We start from the raw sequence: 21,353 nt of genomic DNA, 5'->3' as shown, positions 1-21,353 counted from the left end.
GTGCTTAACAATAAATGCATTTTAATGTGAAGGCAGTGGAACCCCAGTGTTGCCAACGCCATCTACAGTGTGCTAACATCACCATACTTAAGTCTGCATAGTTTTCCTACAAGTATTTTTTCTGCACTTTTGCTTGAAAGCTTTTTTGCAAACATTGCATGGATGAAGTTATGTTTGATCTTACTGCATGTTTCAAAAAAAGAGAGCAGCTCAGAAATCAAGACAAGATATCACATCTTATTAACAACAAACATTTGGTAACTAGAGTTTAAAAAAAAAAACATTTCATAGGAGCTCTGTAGCAGTATTTGAGCAGGTAAAAGAGGAGGACAGTCAGATCCACACACAGGTAAAATGCTAAGATAAAGAGAGTAAAAGCATGTAATGAAGTTGAAAGACGTCTTTCCTCTCAGCTGTCTGTGGACACAGAAAACAGCAAGCGCAGCACTGGCTCTGATCAATGTTTACTACCGCAACTTCAGCGCTGTGTTCAAGGTCTGTATCTGTTCAAACCAATAAAGTGTGACAGAGAATTTGTGGGAGAAGGGAGAACTGGTATCAGATCTGTACTCATTAGGGACATGGCCCAAGTTTAGAGTTGGGCCATGAAACCTCAACAACCGGTACCTATGGCACTGAATCACTATGCACTATGCATTTCTGTGCCTCCAAATGGTCTCAGATTGTGTGCATAGCAAATCTACTGTTGTGAGACCATGATGCCTGACAGCATCACTGCAGCATCCAGAACAGAGAATATGAAGCTAAACGTAGCAGTGCAATGTGTGTAAAGTTCAGGCTGTCAATAAGTAAATGCTACAACTCCTCAAGACCCAAGCCAAGTTCATATGCTTTACTTACCACCTGCTGATTAAAGTGAAAGGGGTTAGCCCCGTAGTTAGCCTCCCATTGGAACCTGACCAGGCTCTCTTAATATAAACGGTTAAGGTGGACCAGCTATTAGTCAGTATAAAACTACTGTAACCAGATTAGGTGTCATTTAATATGTGAATTTGTAAATAGTGTTTTGTGTGTGATGTGTAAGTTTTAGGGGTTTATTGACAGAAAGTGAGCAAAATATTAATACTCGCTTGACACACGGAGGAAGTTTCACTTAGTTGCAATCTCCACCCGCACTACCACTTAATCCTACACTCTAGACCCTACAACTGGTAAGAGCTAATACCTTGTTCAATTTCAAGTTCTACTTTGCGTTTAAAATACATAAAAGCGGGAATATAAATAGGGATATAAATATGATTAACAGAACTTAACTACCTGCTTGCATTATATTGAATTGGGTAATTTGAAATATATTACTTATTTTACATTTTTTAAAAGGGCACATCAACCAAATTAGGAATTTTGATGTTATTTCCATGGCCTAGAAAAATTCATTTAGTATCTGAGAACATGAGTGACTCTCTCCCGAAGCCAGAAACCAGCAAAGTGAGTCTCAAATTTGTGATGTCGTAGGGTATCAAATATGGAGCTGCTCCATAGACAATGAATGGGAGCCTGATTTTGTGGACTCGCGGAATGTTTTTTTTTTTTTTAAATAGCCAAATGAGCTTCATTCTATTGATTGGTCCTGAGACAGAACATGTACCCATATACTCAGAACAGTCCCCTGGGTGCTCTCAGCATCATCTTTCACAATTCATTGTCTGTGCAGCAGCTCCAGACTTTACACCCTATAACATAACAAATTTGAGTTTGGCACTTTAGCATTTGGATGTTTGAGAGAGTTGTTCATGCTTACTAATATTTTTAAACTGTATGTATGTGTGAAATAACATGTATGAACTTTGAAAATGGGCATGGTTAACCTTTAAAACAATACAAAATAAAACAATCATTAGAATTCCTTCACTACTAAAAGTCAGGTGGGCACTAACACAAACACTTAGCAACATTATATTCTTAACAAATGATGAGGCACGTCAAACAAACATCAAAACTCAACTGACAACCAAGAAATTCAGGGTACCAAAGGCTCCAGCCTTTCCCTGAGCAGAATAATATTAATTTGTTTGATTTGTTTAACTGTAAATAAGAACTATTAAAAATGTAGTATTAAAAAATCCTCAAGCCTTATAGCAACTTAAAAACATGCTTGTCAGTGTCCATGTGGCTAACATAAAAACTGTTGCACTTCTCTTTTTTGCTTAGGTTAAGTTAAATGGAAGTGAGGTGAGTAAAAGAGCTACAAACAGAAATGGATAAATAAAAAGAAAAAGGGCTAGCTGGTTGGAAAATCAGCTGGGTGTGCACTGCAGCAGGCTAGCAGGCCAAACGGGAACATCTTCATAGGGGCCGGCACGCCTTTTAAATGCTCTGGGTGTACCAGGGTTAGGACAAGACTTTGCTCTTAAAGGGCACATCCAAACGACCAGGCTTCTTTTCTGCTACTCATACGTAATTCATTACCTCCTACTCTGAGACAGACAAGGGAGAAAGAGAGAGAGAGAGGGAGAGAGTAAAAGTGCATGCTTTGTGTGCGAGGAGAGCTTGAACTCCCACTGAGTTGGGGGCTCTTAAATATGAAAAATGTCCTCTTCTGACGGCCTGAGGATACACAGGAGTCATACCGAGAGCATATGGACTGCATAAACAGCATTACAAATCACACTTCTACACACATACACCCACCAATCACCCACACATACAAGCAGTCATATATACACTCATGCTCACTGAAATCAGCCTGTGTACAAATCAGCAGGCGATGCAGCAAGTGCCGAGCAGAGAGCTTCTTGTATAAACAATCTGTCAGCTAGCTAGCCAGCCCCGCAGCCGACGCATATTGGATCTCTGCATCCAGTAGCAGTTCCCATTTGAGAGCAGTTGTAGTGCTAAGCTGGGGGGTACTGCTCCAAAACAGCTCTGTGGAAACTGAATGCAATGCAAAAGAGAAACTGTGTTTGTGTGTGTAGTTACTTTCTAGATCGCTTTTCTTCCATTTATATCCAGCTATATAAAGTGTTTACAATACAATCCTGTCGCTTCACAGGGAAGAGTTTAAAGGCAAACACATGCACACACACACCCGCCAATCCTTATCTGACCTCCTACCTGCAAACTTTTTCCATTCTTCAAGGGTGTTGTAATTACACAAATTTAATTTGTCTTGTTAATTTGTCTATTGATTGGACAAGCACTGGCCTCTGGCTGGTAGTCTTTGCATGTGTGTGTGTGTGTGTGTGTGTGTGTGTGTGTGTGTGTGTGTGTGTGAGTGAGTGAGTGTGTGTGTCTGTGTGTGTGTGTGTGTGTGTGTGTGAGAGAGAGAGAGAGAGAGAGAGAGAGGGAGAGAGTCCTGTGTGTTTGATCAAGCACCTAAGAGCAGGTCGAACGCTTCCAGCCATGTTTGTCATTTATTGTTGATCTCGGTGGACACAAATCATTACTGTGACAATCAATCTCACTAATACAGCTGAGGTCAAAGTGTGGCACTGCTGATCAGGTCAGTCATGATGCTAAGTGAGCCAGTTATGTTGTACGTGGTACCAGGAGTATTGATAAAATTGTCTGTATCTGACAACCTGCAAAAGTAAAAAGCTTGGGAAATTATGCAATGCCTCCTTCTTACTGATATACATGAAGACTCCAAAAAAAATCACTGAAACTGCCATGAAATAGACCACTTAGTCAGACTAGCCGTTTACCTCTATTTCCAGTCTATGCACATGTGCAAAATGTCAATGCATTTTAACATGCAGAATGTGAACACAGCTGACAAACAGGTTGCATCAAAAACAGCCGACAAAATTTTTATATTGTTGTCCATATGAGAATAGGCTGTCTGCAATCACGTGAAAATTCAGATGGAGGGCAGGAAGTGAAAAATCCATAAACTATGTGCGCCAAATCTAGAGGAAAGTGACTGTATAAAAGGAATGGATGAACCCAGAGGCAGCAGGTATTGTCAGAAAATTGTAACTCATGTTGGATGTGATCCATACAAAATGATGAAAAGTGATTTTCCCACAACCTGACTGATTTGCCAGGTGTGGACACAATAGATTTTACAGATGATGTCGACCCTCCAGACCTCCTAATGTTAGTATTGTTACACGGCAAGCCTGTCAGCGTACAAGAGTCAAGTGGACTATCATTATTTCGCATGTGCTGGGTCCACAACTGAATGCCATCTTGTTTTTGGCCAGGTGAGTAAGTGTGCTTGAGTATAACTGTCTTTTATATTTCAACTGTTTACATGGACGCACTGCTGTCAGACTAGAGTTACTGAGTAATGTTAGCTAACGCTAGCTACTATTTTCTACCTGGTCAACCTTTCCCAGAGGTTTGTTGAAATGATGTTATGACTCCACTCCTCCAGACTGACGATGGAGGTTTTTGATCCACACCTGCAATTGTTTCTCAGTGAGGTGTTTTTTTTCGTTTGTTTGTTTGTCTCAACGTTTCCTTTTTACGTACGAATGGAACAGCGGCAAACAGCACAAATCACAGGCATTTGTGCAGTGTTGGTAGTCTATGCCTCCAGTTGCCTTCCCTCCATCTGGACACCAATAAATGACATCATATGCAAAGCAGCTATTGCGACAACATCTAGTTTCTGTTGCTTGTTGGTGTTTTTTTGGTTAGGGCCACAAAATCCAAATACATTGACATTATTCAGCCTACATCGTATAATAATCATCCATAATTGAAAAGAAGCAGACGTTGCTTTTCTTCCGCAAAGCTGTTTTCTTTGGATTTAACTGATGTTTTTTATTTTGGTTATTTGGATTGCCATACTCTCTACATGCTTCAACAACATCAGAAGACAAAAAACCCATATGCTTTACTTGAAATTACCACGGAGAAACATCTGTGAAAGTGTCATTTCTGTGCAGTCAACAAATTATATGCATCATAAATCTGACATGACTGGAAGGTGACAATTTTTCCTTCACACAATAACTGATTATAAAAGAGGTATAAATACCTCCTGTAAGTATATAACAGATCAGATCACCACTGGAAAACATCCCCAGAGATGGTGACAGGTGGTCGTGATAATGTCAAAGTAAATGCCTGTCAGACAGGTTGGTGGGGCAGCTAGGACTGTGCCATACTTGTCAGAAATGTAATGTCAAAATAGTAGCAAGAGGACGTGTTCACTGGGGAACATTTGGGCCATAAATATATCCAGAGAAAGTGATGCATAGTAAATTTCCCTCAAGTAAATCTTATCTTGACACAAGCTGGACACCAGCCACATGTTAATAGCAGGGGTCTCTTTTTTGTCCTTCCAGCCCTGCAGCTTTTATGGACACACATAAAAAAATTACCTCGCCTGGTTACAGAGTGACACCCGCTCATGTATTTAATATCACTAGTGTAAGCCTTGCAAAGGAGAAGCAGCTTTATATAAACAGCTGTGCCTGTGTGCCTGTGGTGTTATTAACTGTAAATGCCTATTAGCTATTCTAAAGCACTAGTAGTTGATAATGTTTTCCAACAAAACTAATTACAGTGACCATGTAAATTGGAATGCAAATACAGTTTGCTGTAAGGGCTGGATTAGCAGACTCCATATGAAGCAATCAGAGTAATCAATTTCTGGAATAAATCAACAGCGTGGAAATATTTTGGATTTTGGAGAAAAGACAGGGCAACAGTCAAAGCACATGCCATATGTGAATAAGGCTGTTATGAGATAAAAACACGGCACACCTAGCCAGGCATCTCACTCCGCTAACTTGTTGCTCTCACAATCGCAATATTAGCTGCTCTGTTTCAACAATGTTCAGCTGAAATATGTGCACGTAGGCTGAAACTCAACTGTGCTGTTCTGTCAGGAGATGCAATGACTTAAACCAACAGTGAGCAAGAAAAAATAAATAACACATGTAATTTGTTATGAGTATAGGAAAAGTCAGTTCACAGTTTGGCTAACTTATGCAATGTAAATGTGCTTAAACTAATGATGGTGACCAACAAAAACAACAACTGTTTTGCCTATACACCTTGACAGTTATTCCTCAGCCAAATTTAATTAAATGTTTTTAATTAAATGTTCTTGTAAAGCTGTGGTTTATGTGTGTTAGTGGAGTTTATGTGTGTATTTTCTTTATTGACCAGAAGCAAAAAAGAAAGCATTGGCATATGATATTGTCTCATGTCCATCGCATCCCCCTGAGCTGAATCAAATCGAAATAAAAGGTGGCAGACTTTGTAATATCAGCAAATATCATGTTGTTGTCCAAAGCATTGATATATCCTGAGTAAACTAGTGATGTACACCTCTACAAAATAGTCCTAATAATCATCAGATGTGTTTGCACACAGAAGCAGCTCAGTGAGGCTGCTACATTTGTGTTTGTTTGTGTCACTTCATGATCAGAGGTTGCTCTACACTCATGAATAATAAATCGGTAAAGTACTGTTCAATGAAACTAAATATTGTTCTTTGAACTGGCGCTCTTTTTGTGCTGGGAATTTGGATGAACTCCATGCCTGGAAATGTTTAAAATGAGCTTATCTTAGAACAAAATGCCTTTGAACTGCTAAACAAAATGCCTTTATGTAAATTTCAGGCTTCAAAAATTAATAAAAAATATTTACATGCTGCTCAAAGTATACGGATTCAAGGGAGCATCCAATGTTGTGATCTTGCCTAGAACACCAGAGGTCAGTTTAGGTATGGGTATTATTGTGCCCTATACTGGTACACACACACACACACACACACAAACAAACTACACCAGCTCTACGTTATAACCATGTAATCTCTTCTCCCTGAGCGGCCGCAGATTGGATGTAGTACACAGCTATGTTCCCAGTGTGTGTTTGTGTGTGTGTGTGTGAGTCCCTTACACCTTCTCTGGTCTCCGCAGCAGGGCTGCCTTAGTACAGCTGCCCTGCAGCAGGATAAAGGGCGGATGAGTGGGCGGCTTTGGAAAAGCAAACCAGCATCTAAGAAGCTGAAGGTCTCCGTGTGGAAATGTGTGTGTGAAGCAGTGGGAAATATGATCAGGCTCAATGGGCAGCATCCCTTAACAAAGCTTAATAACAAGGTGAACAATGTCTCACACACATAAAAACTCACACACACACGATAAGGATGCAGTCAAAATGGAAATTCTGAATATATATTAGTGGCTTCTCATGTGCCACTTGACATTCATAAATCAAAAAGCAGTTCAGGTTGTACAACAGTCTTGTCTGCCTCTGCTCCCTCAAATCCATATTTCACCTCTCTTTCACTCTGACTCCCTCTGTATCCTGAAATTATTATTGTAATACCCTTTTCAGACTTCACTTTCAACTTGAAGTAATGCTACAGGTGCAGTGCATCCCCCTTCACATTATACTTTCCAGCACAGCTCTTGTACTTATAATACATTCATGTCGGGATGAGACCTTCGGAATTCGGTTCAGAGCCTGTTTGATTTTGGAGAGTAGTGTTGTCACGATACCAAAATCTTTGTTTCGGTACCAATATCAATATGAATTTCGATACTTTTCGATACTCTTCAGTACTTTTCCTAAGGAAAAGTCCTTTTGGATACAAACCTTTAGAACAATAAATAGTAGGGGTGTAACGGTACCAAAAAAATCATGGTTCGGTAAGTACCTCTATACGGATGTCACGGTTTGGTAACTCAAATGTTCCACCAAGTTTGTGTTGTCTCGTGTTGTCTCCCTTTGCGAGGCAGACTTTCTCTTGTCTTTTTTCAGGTGCGCCTGCTGCGAATGTTGATACAGGTGTTGTCATACACACCACTTGTGCAATCTGTGTTCCAATAGGAACAAGAAAGGCGTTTGTGTGCATAATTGAGTAAAATAAATTAACTAAATTAATAAATTGAATCAATTTCAAAGTACCGGTATTTTCCAAATGCAGTATAGTACCGTTTGGGATACTCTAGTACCGTGGTACTATTTTAGTACCGGTATACCGTGCAACACTATTAGAGAGATCACCCATTTTGTCTGATTCCTCCTGTAATTATGGATCCATCTGAGATGGCACTTTGAGCATCAACTTGAGTATTGGATGCTTGATGCTGTGCTCTTAGGTTGAGGTTGAAAAGCGTTTCGTGTTCCCTTGTGCCCCACTAATCCTATCTAATCAAAATGTTGTTTTTGTTGTCGAAGAGAAGACAAGTTCAGATTCTGGTCAAGGAAACAAACTCTGTGTCAACTTAAAGCCCTTTATATAAACAGTGGTACTCCATCAGTGTTGTGATTTTCCCATCCTGCTCTTCATCTTTGTTCCTTATATTATTTGCTCACTTTTACACTGATGTCTGAGGCTTGCTGTTTGTCTGAAAACCAAACAGGCATGTAAGCTTTATTAGTTATTTTTGTTTTGTTTTAATTGTGTTAACTTTTGGCCTTTATGTTCTTTGCAGATGGATGCAACCTTATCTACTCCATGGTTCACAAGGACACTGAGGCTCACTGAAAAAATTATTACTTTTTTTTTTTTTTTTAGCATTTTCTTTTATTTTCACGTCTCACTTCAAAACATAAAGTGTACAGTATACTTAATACTTTTCTCCCTTATGTTTCACTCTCTAATATCTAATACATTTAAAAAGAAAAATCATATCTGTACTTCGTATGAGCAGTGAAATAAACAGTTTGTAGTATAGGCGGGCTATTGCAATATAAGGTGCCAATATTATCTTTTTTATTAAAAATCAGACGTTGGTCATTCATTGTTGTTCATATCTCATATGATGGAGGTTCATCCCGGACTGCGGATGGTAAATATTTCTAATAATATTTGTATATCAGACGGCTCTGTGCACTAGGTGTCCAAGCACAGAAACCCTTTTCTGTGTTGTGTGGGTAAATTTAACACTCCAAAACCTGCCTACCTTACCTTGCCTAAAGGAACCATTCAATGTAAAATAATTATCATTAATTGTTCAGGAAGTGGTTGCTGTTTGGGAAATGTTTGTCTCATGATGGTCCTAAGGATAGTTCTGGTTTATTAAAACTACAGCTATTAGTATGTGGAAATGGTTGTACAAAACTCTAAATTTATTTCAAAGAGAAAACAAAGGAAAAAATGTTGCTGTAAAATAATGTCTGTTACAAACATTGATCCCAGATTATCAGTTTTACCTCTGACATACAATACCAGCATCTCAGGTTTGCTAATTTGGGATTTGGCCTCCAAACTGGATTTGGTAATCTTTCTTAATACTTTGTTTATAACCTGTCTCATCACTTGTGCTTTTGTCAAAATGGTGCCCCAGAGTCCAAGACCCAAGTAGCCCCAAAGGTCACAGTTTCCCTTGGTTTTGGTTATCAAATTAATTGCACATTTGTTATACCACTAAAGTAATATACATTAAGATGCATTCTGTATTATTATCTTATGTTGTGAACCCATTTTATAGATAGGCCTTGTCTCAAAATTTAGTTTTAAGTCTTATTATTATATTGCCCTCACGTAGAGCATATCCCTAAATGGGAAGCTGGTAAATTTAAGAAAAGTTGTGTTTAATCAGACAGCCACAAACTATTTTACAGACAGGAAACCTGGTACCAGTTTGTATTAATGCAGCATTGGAGCACTGGTTAGTCTCCGAGTCTTTGGAAAAAAATAATGAAGCTGCCAAAAGTTTATTTTCCCTGTATAAATTTATATTTTCTTGTATGTGTTTCAAACACGTGCTGTTTCAACCCTATGTTTGAAGTTTGTTGATGCCGTTTGATGCATATATTATGAGAGTAGCATGTTTCCTTTGAGGAATAGCTTAGCGCGTAGTGAGAGTGTGGCTGATAAAGAGATTGGAAGTGGATGAGCTCTGAGCAGATAGGTATTAATGATCATTGCAGCAGAGAAATTAGCAGTAAAGTCGTCAGGTGGTAGGAATTGTACAGTGTAGGTATGGCAAGCCGTTTTAACATTTAATCCCTAGACTGGATATTCATTACTGATATCTGCAACATAATTTTGCCTAGTCAAAACTCTTATTCAAGATATCTGTAATTAGGTTTTGACTAGTCAAAACTCTAATTACAGATATCTGTAATTCAGTTTTGACTAGTAAGATTCAAACTATTTTTGCCATTCATGTGTATGGGGTTTGTCATTATAAATATCTCCAATGTAGTTGCGGATATCTGCAATTCTTATTGTGGATATCTGTAACTGAATTGTGGATATCTGTAATTCCAGTTTGAGATATCTACAATTTAATTTTGTCTAGTCATAATTCAAGTTCAAGATATCTTTAATTATCATCAATTGAAGATATCTACATGGTCCTTTCTAGATATCTTGAATTGAGTTTCAGATAGTCAAAATGACGTTGCAGATATCTGCATCTGAATTATGACTAGTCAAAATGACGTTGTAGATATCCACAACTGAATTATGACTAGTCAAAATGATGTTGTAGATATCCGCAACTGAATTATGACTAGTCAAAATGACGTTGTAGATATCTCAAACTGGAATTATAGATAGTCATAATGTAATTGGAGATATCTATAATGACAAACCCCATACACATTAATGGCAAAAATAGTTTGAATCTTACTAGTCAAAACTGAGTTACAGATATCTGTAACTGTAGTTTCGACTAGTCAGAATGACGTTAAAGATATCTGTAATTCAGTTTTGGCTAGTCAGAATGACGTTATAAATATCTTCAATTAAAATTCATACTAGTCACAATGACATTACTACTAGTCAAAATGACGTTGTTGATATCTATAACGATTAAATGTTTAAACGGCTTGCCATAGTGTAGGTGTCAGTTTAACTATGAATAAACACTGCAGCTTTTCAAGACCCAAGTTAAGTTTCCATGTCCTGCTACCCCAAAGTTGGCATCAACTTCAGCCCTGGAGGCTAAAAGTCTCCACTGAGCCTGTCTACAGTCAAGGAAACATGGCATATTTGTATTTGGTGATGTATTTGCATTGCTGTGTTACCTCCAGAATGTTTACTGGGCAGCGAGCACTGGCTGCTGTGTTTGGAGAAGTCGTTTGGAAAAGTTATCTTGCTATGTTTTCTATAAGGCCCACATTTCAGGCTATATGCATGTTCATAATTGTGTATTGAAAATCTATACTCAAGTTAAAGTCCAATTACTCCCATAAACAAATTACTCGTGTAAAAGTAAAAAAAAAAAAAGCCTGATTAACAAATTACTCAAAGCACTTGTTTGAATGAGCAGGTCCTCGTGTACTCTCCTCTACACTCTGTCACTTTTAGCGCACACTTGTTGTAATGAAGGTATAAATAGCAAATGTAACTAAGTAAAAAGGAGATTACTGGCTCAAAAATATATTAGATTAAAGAGCAGAAGTATAGTTTAAAAAAAGAAGATGAAAAGTACTTGTTCTATTTCATAATTGTCATGGGATGCAGCCTACCAGAATTACCCTTTAATGCTCTTAATAATAATAACAGTCACTATTGTGCAGAGAGATTGCTAATTCATCACAGATATTTACTGGTGCAAATGATCATGTATCAGTAGCTTACATCTGCACATACTGGAAAAGGCCCTTAACAAATTATTATAACACTGTTTGGTACATTGATAGACTTGCACACACACACACACACACACACACACACACACACACACACACACACACGTACGCATGCTTTAATGCAGTTATATTAAGCTCCAGCACAGTCTTGGCTTGCTGATGGATTTTGTACATGCAGTAGGTGAACCTTGAAACAAGTTAATTAGAGCTCTAAATATGTACAGCCTGACTCTAATTGCACTAGCACACTGAGAAAAACGGCCTTAACTCTACAAACCCATTAACTCTTTAGAATCCAATAACAAGAGCTGGCTGGCTTTCAGATGCACACAGAGCCTCTGACACCAACCAAAGCTAAAGAAATAATTCAGGATTTACACTGCAAACCTGCTAATAACATACGCGCACACACTCTCTCTCTCTCTCTCTCACACACACACACACACACACACACACATACACACACACAAATACACAACATGTCCGGCTCTCTGGGCGGACCTCACCTCCCACACATATTACTTTGGCAGTGATGGAACAACAGCATCTCTCTCAAGAGAGAGGACCGATGCAAGGGAAGAAGCAGCGAGAGAGACAAGGAGGCGTTAGTCTCTCAGATTAAAACAGTAAATATACCGAGATGTACAAGACATTTTGTTCTCTGTTTCAGTCTGTCTATAATTCCCGCCTGCCACCCTCAATTCAACAAGCTTTATTGTCTTCAAACTTCAACAATATTGCCACAGCAACAAAGAATATGAGTAGCATTTTCCCTCAAGAGCTAGAGATGTAAACCTGCCAAGGCTCAGCTTACACACACTTCCAGATCTGATCAAAACTCAAGGTATACATCATAGTGATGAGCAGGAGTGTGTGTGTGTGCGTGAGTGGCTTTCCACTGTACATCTTTTCCCCCTTTTCTAAATTAGCATTTGTGTAAAGACAATTTTGCTTAAATGGGAATCAAAGCAGAACACATCAAAATGCATAGGGTGTCGGCTTTAATAAGATCAAAATCACGGAGTGTGTGTGTGTGTGCAAATTGTGTAAGAGCGATTGTCACTGCCTAATCCTCAGGTCGTGGCAAGTTAATACACACAGGGAATTAAACCTGAAATGGATTTCCTTTTTTGTCTACAAACAATCCTTAGTCGTCAGGCTAAGTGGAAGAAGGAGTTTAGAGGTGAAATAGAGTGTATTTCTCCATTTTTTGAATTGTACTGTCCATTCCTGTTTCTGTCTTACTTAATGATGACCACATATGCAATACACTTTAAATCAGCAAGTCCTTTTTTAATCGTCGCTGTGTGTTCTTTTTACTCTCTCTCTGTGAAGGTGCGGACATGAGAGAGTGGCACAGCAGAATTCATTTCCACATCTTCTAACTTCATTAATAAAAACTATGACGTAGATAAGCTGATGATGGCACCAACAGTCAGTGTTAAACACTAACTGTGACTATAGCAACATGCTCTTGATGAAAAATGACAAGACTAAAATGTAGTTTAAAAATACAGATTTTTAAGAAATCCCCCCAAGAAGTTCTCGAGATATCACATTCACAAGAATGGGACGGACAGACAGATGCACAACCCGAATACATAATGGCATTCAAAGAGAGGAAAAACCAACCTATTATAGATTAAGTAACAAGGATATTCAACACATGTCTAGGGTTTCATTTTAAAAAAATAGCTGACAAAATTAACACTAATCTTTGCAGGCTTGGTGACTTAATGGCTATACTCACAAAGCTAGTTTCTGAACCACTGTAGCAGGTGAGTTAATGCTAACACACTGGCTGGGATGGAACACACTGGCACTAGTCGCAAGCTTCTTTCTATTTTCCCTGTACTGTGCTGTTTACCCAGCATGGCAGTTTCAAGGATTGTACATAATTCTACTCAATAAAGAGTTATTGAAAAGGGAGAAAAAGCTCTCTGAGCTATCAAGGTTGCGGAAGGTAACAGGACTTACTGTCTCAACACAGACATGCAGTTAATGTCCTGTTACCACAGTCACTACTAGTACAATAACTTCATACACTTTATTCTGAAAATAAAAAAATAAAAAAGAAAAGATGCATTTTAACCATTCAGTCCATCCAGTCCTGTGTCCTAACTGTCGGCAAGCCATGCCTATTTTGTGGAGGCACAATAGCTCCCAAGCTTCTTCCTATTTTCTTTGTACTAGGCCATTACTCCCATTTCGTTCTCGGCATTGTACATCATTCCATTCAATAAAGAGGGTTTTATTAAAGAGGGAAAAAAAGCTCCATTGCTGACAGGACAATAAGTTCACACAACTCTTGTCTAGTAATTGTCTGTGAACCGTTCGTCTTTTGTGGGGCAGTTTATATTCTAACAGAGGTGGTTAAATAAAAGGGGATGGTGCAACACAGCTAATAAGCTACCACAGCATCCACTATTTTGAACTCTCCAGCTCTCCGTTCTTGCAAAGGTCAGCACTGTCAAGACTGCTTGCTATTGGTCAATGGTGCAAACTTGCTTTGTCCAAGTTAATTTAAGTTGTATTTCAGTGGGTTTTCACTGAAATTGATTTATTTTGCTGCTATATTTTGCCATTTTAAATACTGGTGCTTGACACTGTAGTCCAGTGCTCCCAATCTTTCTTTTCCCCATGTATATCCCCACAGCCCTGTCAGATGAACTCACGAACCCTTTCATCAACACCAACCATCATGTTCCAAATGTGCTCATTTGAATTGATTTTTAACTGGACCTTATCTAACACTATTCGTTATATAAAAATGAATACTGTAAGACTATTTTTTCAAACCAATAGAACTATATTCTTAAATGTTAAAACAGTATTATGTTACATCATTCTATAAAGAATCAGTATGTAATGTATGCACTGTTGCGGTTCCTCAACGCTGAGAAGATACAGTTGAGGGAAACAGTTTCTGAACTCTCCCCTCTCTGTCTCCCTATCTGCCCAAACACTAAGGACATTTACCTGCTGCTCCAGAAAGGTTAAATTCATTAAACACAAAATAAAAGTAATTTTTTCATCTCATTACAGTTACATCAGTGTTAAAACTGGGAAGAGTGTTGAATCAGAGCCAGATGGGATACATAATTAGGCTTTAGACATCTCCTACCTATAGCCATGAAGTCCTCTTGGTCCCAGGCCTGCAGCTGGGCTAAGGGCCCGCTGTACAGCAGCAGTCCATCAGCCACATCCGTGATGAACTCTAGCGACACGTGGCTCTCAAAACATGGCATCATGGGAGGAAACCAGGCATAGCCGTTGCCATGGAAACTGTGCTTGTTCTGCTGGCACTCAGGCCCCTCGAACTGAGCTGGGCATTGGCACCTTTGGGAGAAGAGGAAATGAAGAGCCAAAATCACATGAATTAGTGAGTGCAATAAATAGACGTCTGACGTTTTTTGTGCCATTTCTTGACTATTTGGTTTTCCTGATAATTCGGTTAGTTTATTTGGACCCAAAAATGTGAGAGCCTTCTGTAAGTTTAAAAGACTATTTTGATCCCAGCTTCCCTCCCCCTTTTTTAACCACGTACTGTATTTTGTTCTTTCAACTATTTTTTCTGCACTCTGTCTCTGCAAGTCTAGTTGTTTTCTCCTCTCAGACAGCCTTCCCCGTCGGCTATCCCTCTCACTCCATCTGTTTCACTGATGCAGATGTTCTCATTAGTGGCAAAACCACAGGGAGAATCACTACATCACTAGGAAACTCTTTTCTCTGTATTTCCATTTCCACACATCCAAGTAGTTATTTATCCTATCGCTTGCTGTCAAAATTTCACCTCTCACCTCGTCTCTTCGGCAAAGTGTTGTCCCTTATTTCTCAATACAAAACCCTTTCTCTTATTCTTCTTTGTTTCAGCCCTTCCACAATGTGATCTTTATTGTACATGTGGCAATTTATCTCACCCATTCAGTCACAGATTTTTGCTTTATACATAATATTTGATATTTTAAGACTGATTTTAAACAACCCAAACAAGCAGAAGCAGGATATTTCCATATGAACAAAGCTATAAAAAAAAACCCTTATGAAATATCAAATGTAAAGACTTGTTGCATCAAGTTGGTTTTGATATAGGATTATAAAGCAACAATAGTAAAGTAGAGTGGAGCTGATTGCAAAGAACTGTCAGTCAAAACCAATGACTATTTAAAAACTGACGCCGGGAACACCTCCCCAAAAGTGAAGCAAAAACATCTTGATGGCTCCTTGGTTGCTGGCTGAGGTACAGGTCACAAACCCCGCCCCCTCCATGTTAGCAAATGGGACTAATACATTTTCGGTCAGTCATTTAAGGTAGCTCTTATCAAACTGATGTATGTTCAATCGATGAAGTTTATGTTCAGGTGTTGTTCTTATAAGTTCCAATTATTCCGATAATTTAGTTGACATCATGACTGACAGCTGTATGTCTGCCAATGAGTGTGCTTGTGATCAGTGGCGCTGCAATTGGGTCATACAGGTGTATAGGCAGGAACTTGAGACTGCAGCTCCAGTTCCCAATCACTGCTTTTTAATATCTGGCTCCAAAAGTGCATGATGGCAGCAGCTGCACCCAGGATATTTTGGCTTCATTTTTGTACAGTGGGAGGAAGTGGAGACACATTGTCCATCTTTATATGCAGTCTATGGCCGAAACAGTTTCTCTGCCAAGAAGTGTTGTAGTGCCAGGAATAGTAGAACTACCTACTCTTATTTTTTTTTTTTTTTTTTTTTTTTTCTTTTTCAATGTTAAAATGTTATGTTACTTGTGTTAATAATCATTGTCAATTTGTTGGTCAAAACAACATTAGAGACCATCGAGGGCTCTCCTGCTTGTTATATGTTGTCTTAAAATGTGGTAACCGCACTGCACATGACGAGCTCTGAGCACCGTCAAATCTGTTGGGGCTGTTTTATTTTATTTCTTATAATAAGTCTAAACTCTGTGAGGTGTGACTGTATATGTAATACATTAAGAAGGTGTATTCAATCTTACCACCTGCTGCCATATTTTGTTATTTACTTTAATGAATAGAGAGCTGACACCCAGGCACCTATCCACACAATGATGCCGCTACCGCAAATACTGAGAGACATTCAATTTAAGCAGCAAACATTTGACAAAAGAACAAAAATCTTTCTGAAGAAACAGAGTTTGGACTTTTACTTACAGTGAAATACAAATGATTTGACAGATTTGATGGAGCTCAGGCCTCATCTCGAAGACAGCTCCTTCATTCCAAATGATTTAAGTGGATAAACATGGAATGTCTGTGTTCTAGCTTATCTGATGAACAGAATGTCATTTGTAATTATATCCTAAATGATCCTGCATAAGTGACAGGACAATTAATGATTATGAATCACTAATACTGCTGCTGTGTCACATGGGTCAAATCTACACAGCCCATTATTAATTTCCTGCTGCTTAATGATGGCTTAAGGTATCACTGGCAATGGAACAGGCGGTGCAACATGAATTTTTGTTCCCCAACTTTCAGGTGTTGTGGTATGGTTACTATTATGGTGAGCCTAGCGGCATGGCCAGGTCAAAATCAGGTGCATCCTGCCAAGCACATCGGGGGTGTGGAAAATGCACCTTTGGTAATTTTATGGCCAGGCTCCACTGGCACACTTGTGGAGTACTTGGGCACAGGTTGGGATCAGAAAGACGGCATTATTAAGGTGGGTTCATCAGAGGCTGTGACAATCATGGCTTATCATATTTACTACTCCCACTCCTTTAATTACAGAGCTCTTCCCATCATGATGCACTAGCAGTCTGGGAATCCTGTACATAGTTAGTTAGTTATTGTTTTCTAGGACTTAGGATGGAAATTAAGTTTGAAGTGATTCACACTTTTTCCTGGAGCTGTGTGAACAGTTTTCAGTGTGTCTATCTCCCACATCCCTGTTGATGTGCAGAAAAAACTGTGTAGAATAAATCAAAATACATGTTTAATGCGCACGTAAGCTCGAGGGGTGTCCATGGTTATTTTACAACATTTTGATGCTGGTTACACAAAACGTAACCAGTGGATCTGCTGTACAGAGTTGTGGCTCAACAGTGTGCAGCATCACTCCAGTTAGAGACTGCAGATGGAACAGATACTTGCTGCCTTCACATGGCTGTAAAGACAGCAAGCAGTGTAAGGGAAACGCCTTCAGTTTAGTACAAAGACGCACCAGAGAACATGAGTGTTGATATTAAACCCTTTCCTGCACCTGTAAGCTACTATAACAATAACTACCAAAACAGATATACTGGAAGTTTTTGATTCTATTCTTTTTACTTACGCAACCAATTTGGATATTTTAAGAGGAGAAGGGAACCCACTGTAACTGCATATGGACAGGGTCAAGATTGTTTGTGGTAGTCCATGTCTCTGCTATAACTGTGCTGTAATTTTCAAAATGTGTAACTGTCAAATGCTTGTGAAAAAATGAAGAGTCCAGTAGGTTAAAAGCAGTACCATAACAGATGGCACCCTAAAACAGAGTGTATTTTCCCTAATGCATTCATTCCTGAAATCACTTTAGCTGAGGAAGCAAAATTGTTTGTGATCACCTCCGAACTACAGTACATGAATAATCAATTTAACTAACAACTAAATAGATATGTCAACAAATAAATCAAATAACGCCTACACATCATAGTTCAAGAATTTGATTATTCATGCTGGAAATGGTATGTTACTGTATATCATAATCCTGCACCTGTCATGAAGCTCACAACACATTACACTATTAAAAATGGCCGAATGAAGCACAATGAAAAGCATTCTGAATCTATTAAGAAGTACATAAAACCAGAATTACTGCCCCACGGCTGTATGCCTTCACGCAACAGTCAAGTTCCTCTTACAGTTCACATCCATGTCTGTGACAACATGGAGATTCACACAGATTTCCCCCCAACAGCACAGGAGGTCTATACAATCAACACAGTTTCAAGGTGGACACCCAAGACTAGTGTCACCAATTAAGTATAACGTTACCCCTTCTGTTCCTGAGATAAGACTTTGGGTAATGGCCACTAAAGTGGTTTATACAGAATATTATGAACACATGAACACATTATGTCACAGTGAAGCTGACCTTTCACCATTTGAGTATTACATGTAATCACTTCATCATTTTATCCTATTAGGCCAAAAAGAGTTATGGCCAAAAACATATTTTGTGAGGTCCCATTGACCGTGACCTTTGAACTCCAACCACAAAATTCTGATCAATTTACTCTTCTGGCCAAGTGGATGCTTGTGTCAAATTTAAAGAAATGCCCTTACGGTGTTCTTTATCAGACATATGCACTCAATGGACACAACTGACAGCTACCTCCATGCACTCTGGTATTGTCCACCAATACAACATTCCTGGGAAGAAGTAACCACCATATTATCCCTATTACAGATGCAAGCTAGACTTTGACCACCAAAGTCCAATTAGTTTATCAATGAGTCTAAGTGAACATTTGTGCCAAATTTCAAGACATTCTCTCAATGTATTCTTGAGATAAAATGTTCACAAGAATGAGACAGACAAGGTCACAGTGACCTTGACCTCTGACCTATGAAAACTAAAAACTACTCAGTTTATTCATGAGTCCAAGTGGACATTTGTGCCTAATTTTGAGAAACTCCCTGAAGCTCTTCTTGAGATATTGTCTTCACCAGAATGAGACAAACATGGTCACAGTGACCTTGATCTTTGACAACCAAAAACTAATCAGTTCATCATTGAATCCATGTGGACACTTGTGCCAAAAACTGATTATGGTTAAACCTCCTTCCATCCTCCTCTACTTAATAGCAGTATAAAAATCTGAAGAGAAAGCCTTGTATACCCTTAGAAAACCCCCCCCCCCCCCCCCTCAATCCACCTGTTGTTAGCTATTATGAAATACACTAATTGCACACACTGCCTCCATCCCGACTTAACGCACAAACACACATCTCAGAGAAACAAGGTATTTCTCTAGGGCAATTCCTCTGCTCCTAATACGTGAGTTTTTCATTGGTTTATGTTATTCATACATCAACTGCTTCTTTTAGCTCTGTGGTTTCTGCATAATCACACATAGACGTGTGTTTGCAATATTGTGCATGCATAGACACACACACATACATCTCATTGGTGTTCTGTCGACAGCTCATTTCTCATCCAAGTTGTTTCTTCATTGTCTTTGCTGATTTTCCTGCATCTGTTCTCTTCCAGGATTGAAAAAATACAACAGACACATGCACACACACAATTAGAAATGACAAAGCTCACGTACAATACATGGTGCTTTTGCAAATGAAAAAGGTGCGTGTCACTTCAGTGCCTAGAGACACAAAAATGCATGAACAAACATGTTTAGGAATGCTAATGTAATATGCAAACAACAAAAGAGCAAGTAGAAATGAAGTCTGAGAAGACACACGTGTGCTTGCGTGCCTGTGTGCCTACGCTGTGAGTGTGTGTATGTGTGTTCAAGTGTCTGTGCTGTAGAGTGCAGTACTAAGTCAGTTGTCCCTCAGACTAAATGTTCAATTCTCCCCACTTTATGTGTAAGGAAATACAAACTATAATGATGATGCTGCTATTGACCGTGAATTTCCTTTTTTTTTTTCAAAAGAAGCTAAAACTGCTTTCTGACATATTTGTGGTAAAAGTGTCTAAGCTTCAAACCTCTGGATGGGCATTTCCTGTGACAGCTGTTACTGAAATCTGAGAGCTTATGTTGCTATGTTTGCTTCATTCCCTATTTTGTCTCTCATGGCTGAAACAGTTTGCAGTCCTGATCAGTTCACACAGCCTTATAAATTCTCAAAGCTGGGAAGACACTTACATTCACCATTAACTTGCTCTGACGGTTCACTTATTACTTTCAGTTCTTATTTGCATTTTCACAAACAGTCACTAAACCAGATGGTTTTTGGTTTGTTGATCTCTGTCTAAATTTATAAACATTAATTCAAACACAATTTTACTTTTGGCTGTGAGCGGCTGTGGCTCAGAGATAGAGCGGGTCATCCACTAATCTGAAGATCTGTGGTCCGATCCCTGGCTCCTCCTGTCAGCATGTCAAAGTGTCCTTGGCCTTGATACTGAACCACTAAATTGCTCATGGCTTTTCCATCAGTGTATGAATGGTTACTGAGTAGCAGGTGGCACCATGTATGGTAGCCTTGGCCACCAGTGTATGAATGTGTGTGTGAATGGGTGAATGTGACATGTAGTGTGAAAGCACTTTGAGTGGTAGGAAGACTAGAAAAGCGCTCTACAAGTGTAAACTATTTACCATTTCACTTTTATGTTTGCATATTTTATTGAAAGTATTATGTAGAACAGTACTTGGCAAATGACCAAAAACTCACAGCAACAGGAAGTCCTGTGACCTCAGAACTTAGCAGGCAGTGTTGAGCAGTAACACACTACTTAATAAAGTGTTTTGGTAATGTAATTACTTTTTTTCAGTAACAAGCGGTGTAAGGGATCACAAATTAAATCCAATAATTACACTTTATGAATCCTAGTAAATATTTGTTGCCTCCTCATTTGAGTTGATTAAAGGCACCTTTGGGTGTATGAGCGGAGTAATGACTAATGGAACAAGAGATCTCACTCATAGCTTCTTTGCATATGATGTTATACATTGGTATGCTGTCCTGATCACAGAAATAAAATGATTTTAAAATGATGTTAGATACTTAATGAAACCCAATCGTCTGCCTCCCATCTGGTTAACTTCCTGTGTGGAAGCTTTTTTTAGTGCCTGCCCATTCACATATTGGACCAATCAAATTACATGACTTACTATGTCAGTCCAAAGTTGCTTGCCTCCTGCAAAACAGTGCAGAATTTTATTTTTATTTTTTAAATAAATATAACTGACT

At 38.8% G+C, this 21,353-nt stretch overlaps 1 protein-coding gene across 1 annotated transcript in view; it reads right to left on the bottom strand.

Moving 5' to 3' along the window:
* Nucleotides 1-21,353, bottom strand: part of LOC117250859 (neural-cadherin) — a 460,454-nt gene that overhangs the window by 115,780 nt on the left and 323,321 nt on the right. Inside the window, exon 27 of the mRNA XM_033616852.2 lies at nucleotides 14,600-14,814. Coding sequence (XP_033472743.2) covers nucleotides 14,600-14,814 — 215 coding nt within the window. The remainder of the gene's footprint in view (nucleotides 1-14,599; nucleotides 14,815-21,353) is intronic.

The sequence above is a fragment of the Epinephelus lanceolatus genome, chromosome 2 (assembly GCF_041903045.1).
Source record: "Epinephelus lanceolatus isolate andai-2023 chromosome 2, ASM4190304v1, whole genome shotgun sequence".
Classification (NCBI taxonomy): Eukaryota; Metazoa; Chordata; class Actinopteri; order Perciformes; family Serranidae; genus Epinephelus; species Epinephelus lanceolatus.
The sequence above is the reverse complement of the archived record's forward strand: the minus strand, read 5'-3'. Positions and strand labels throughout refer to the sequence as shown.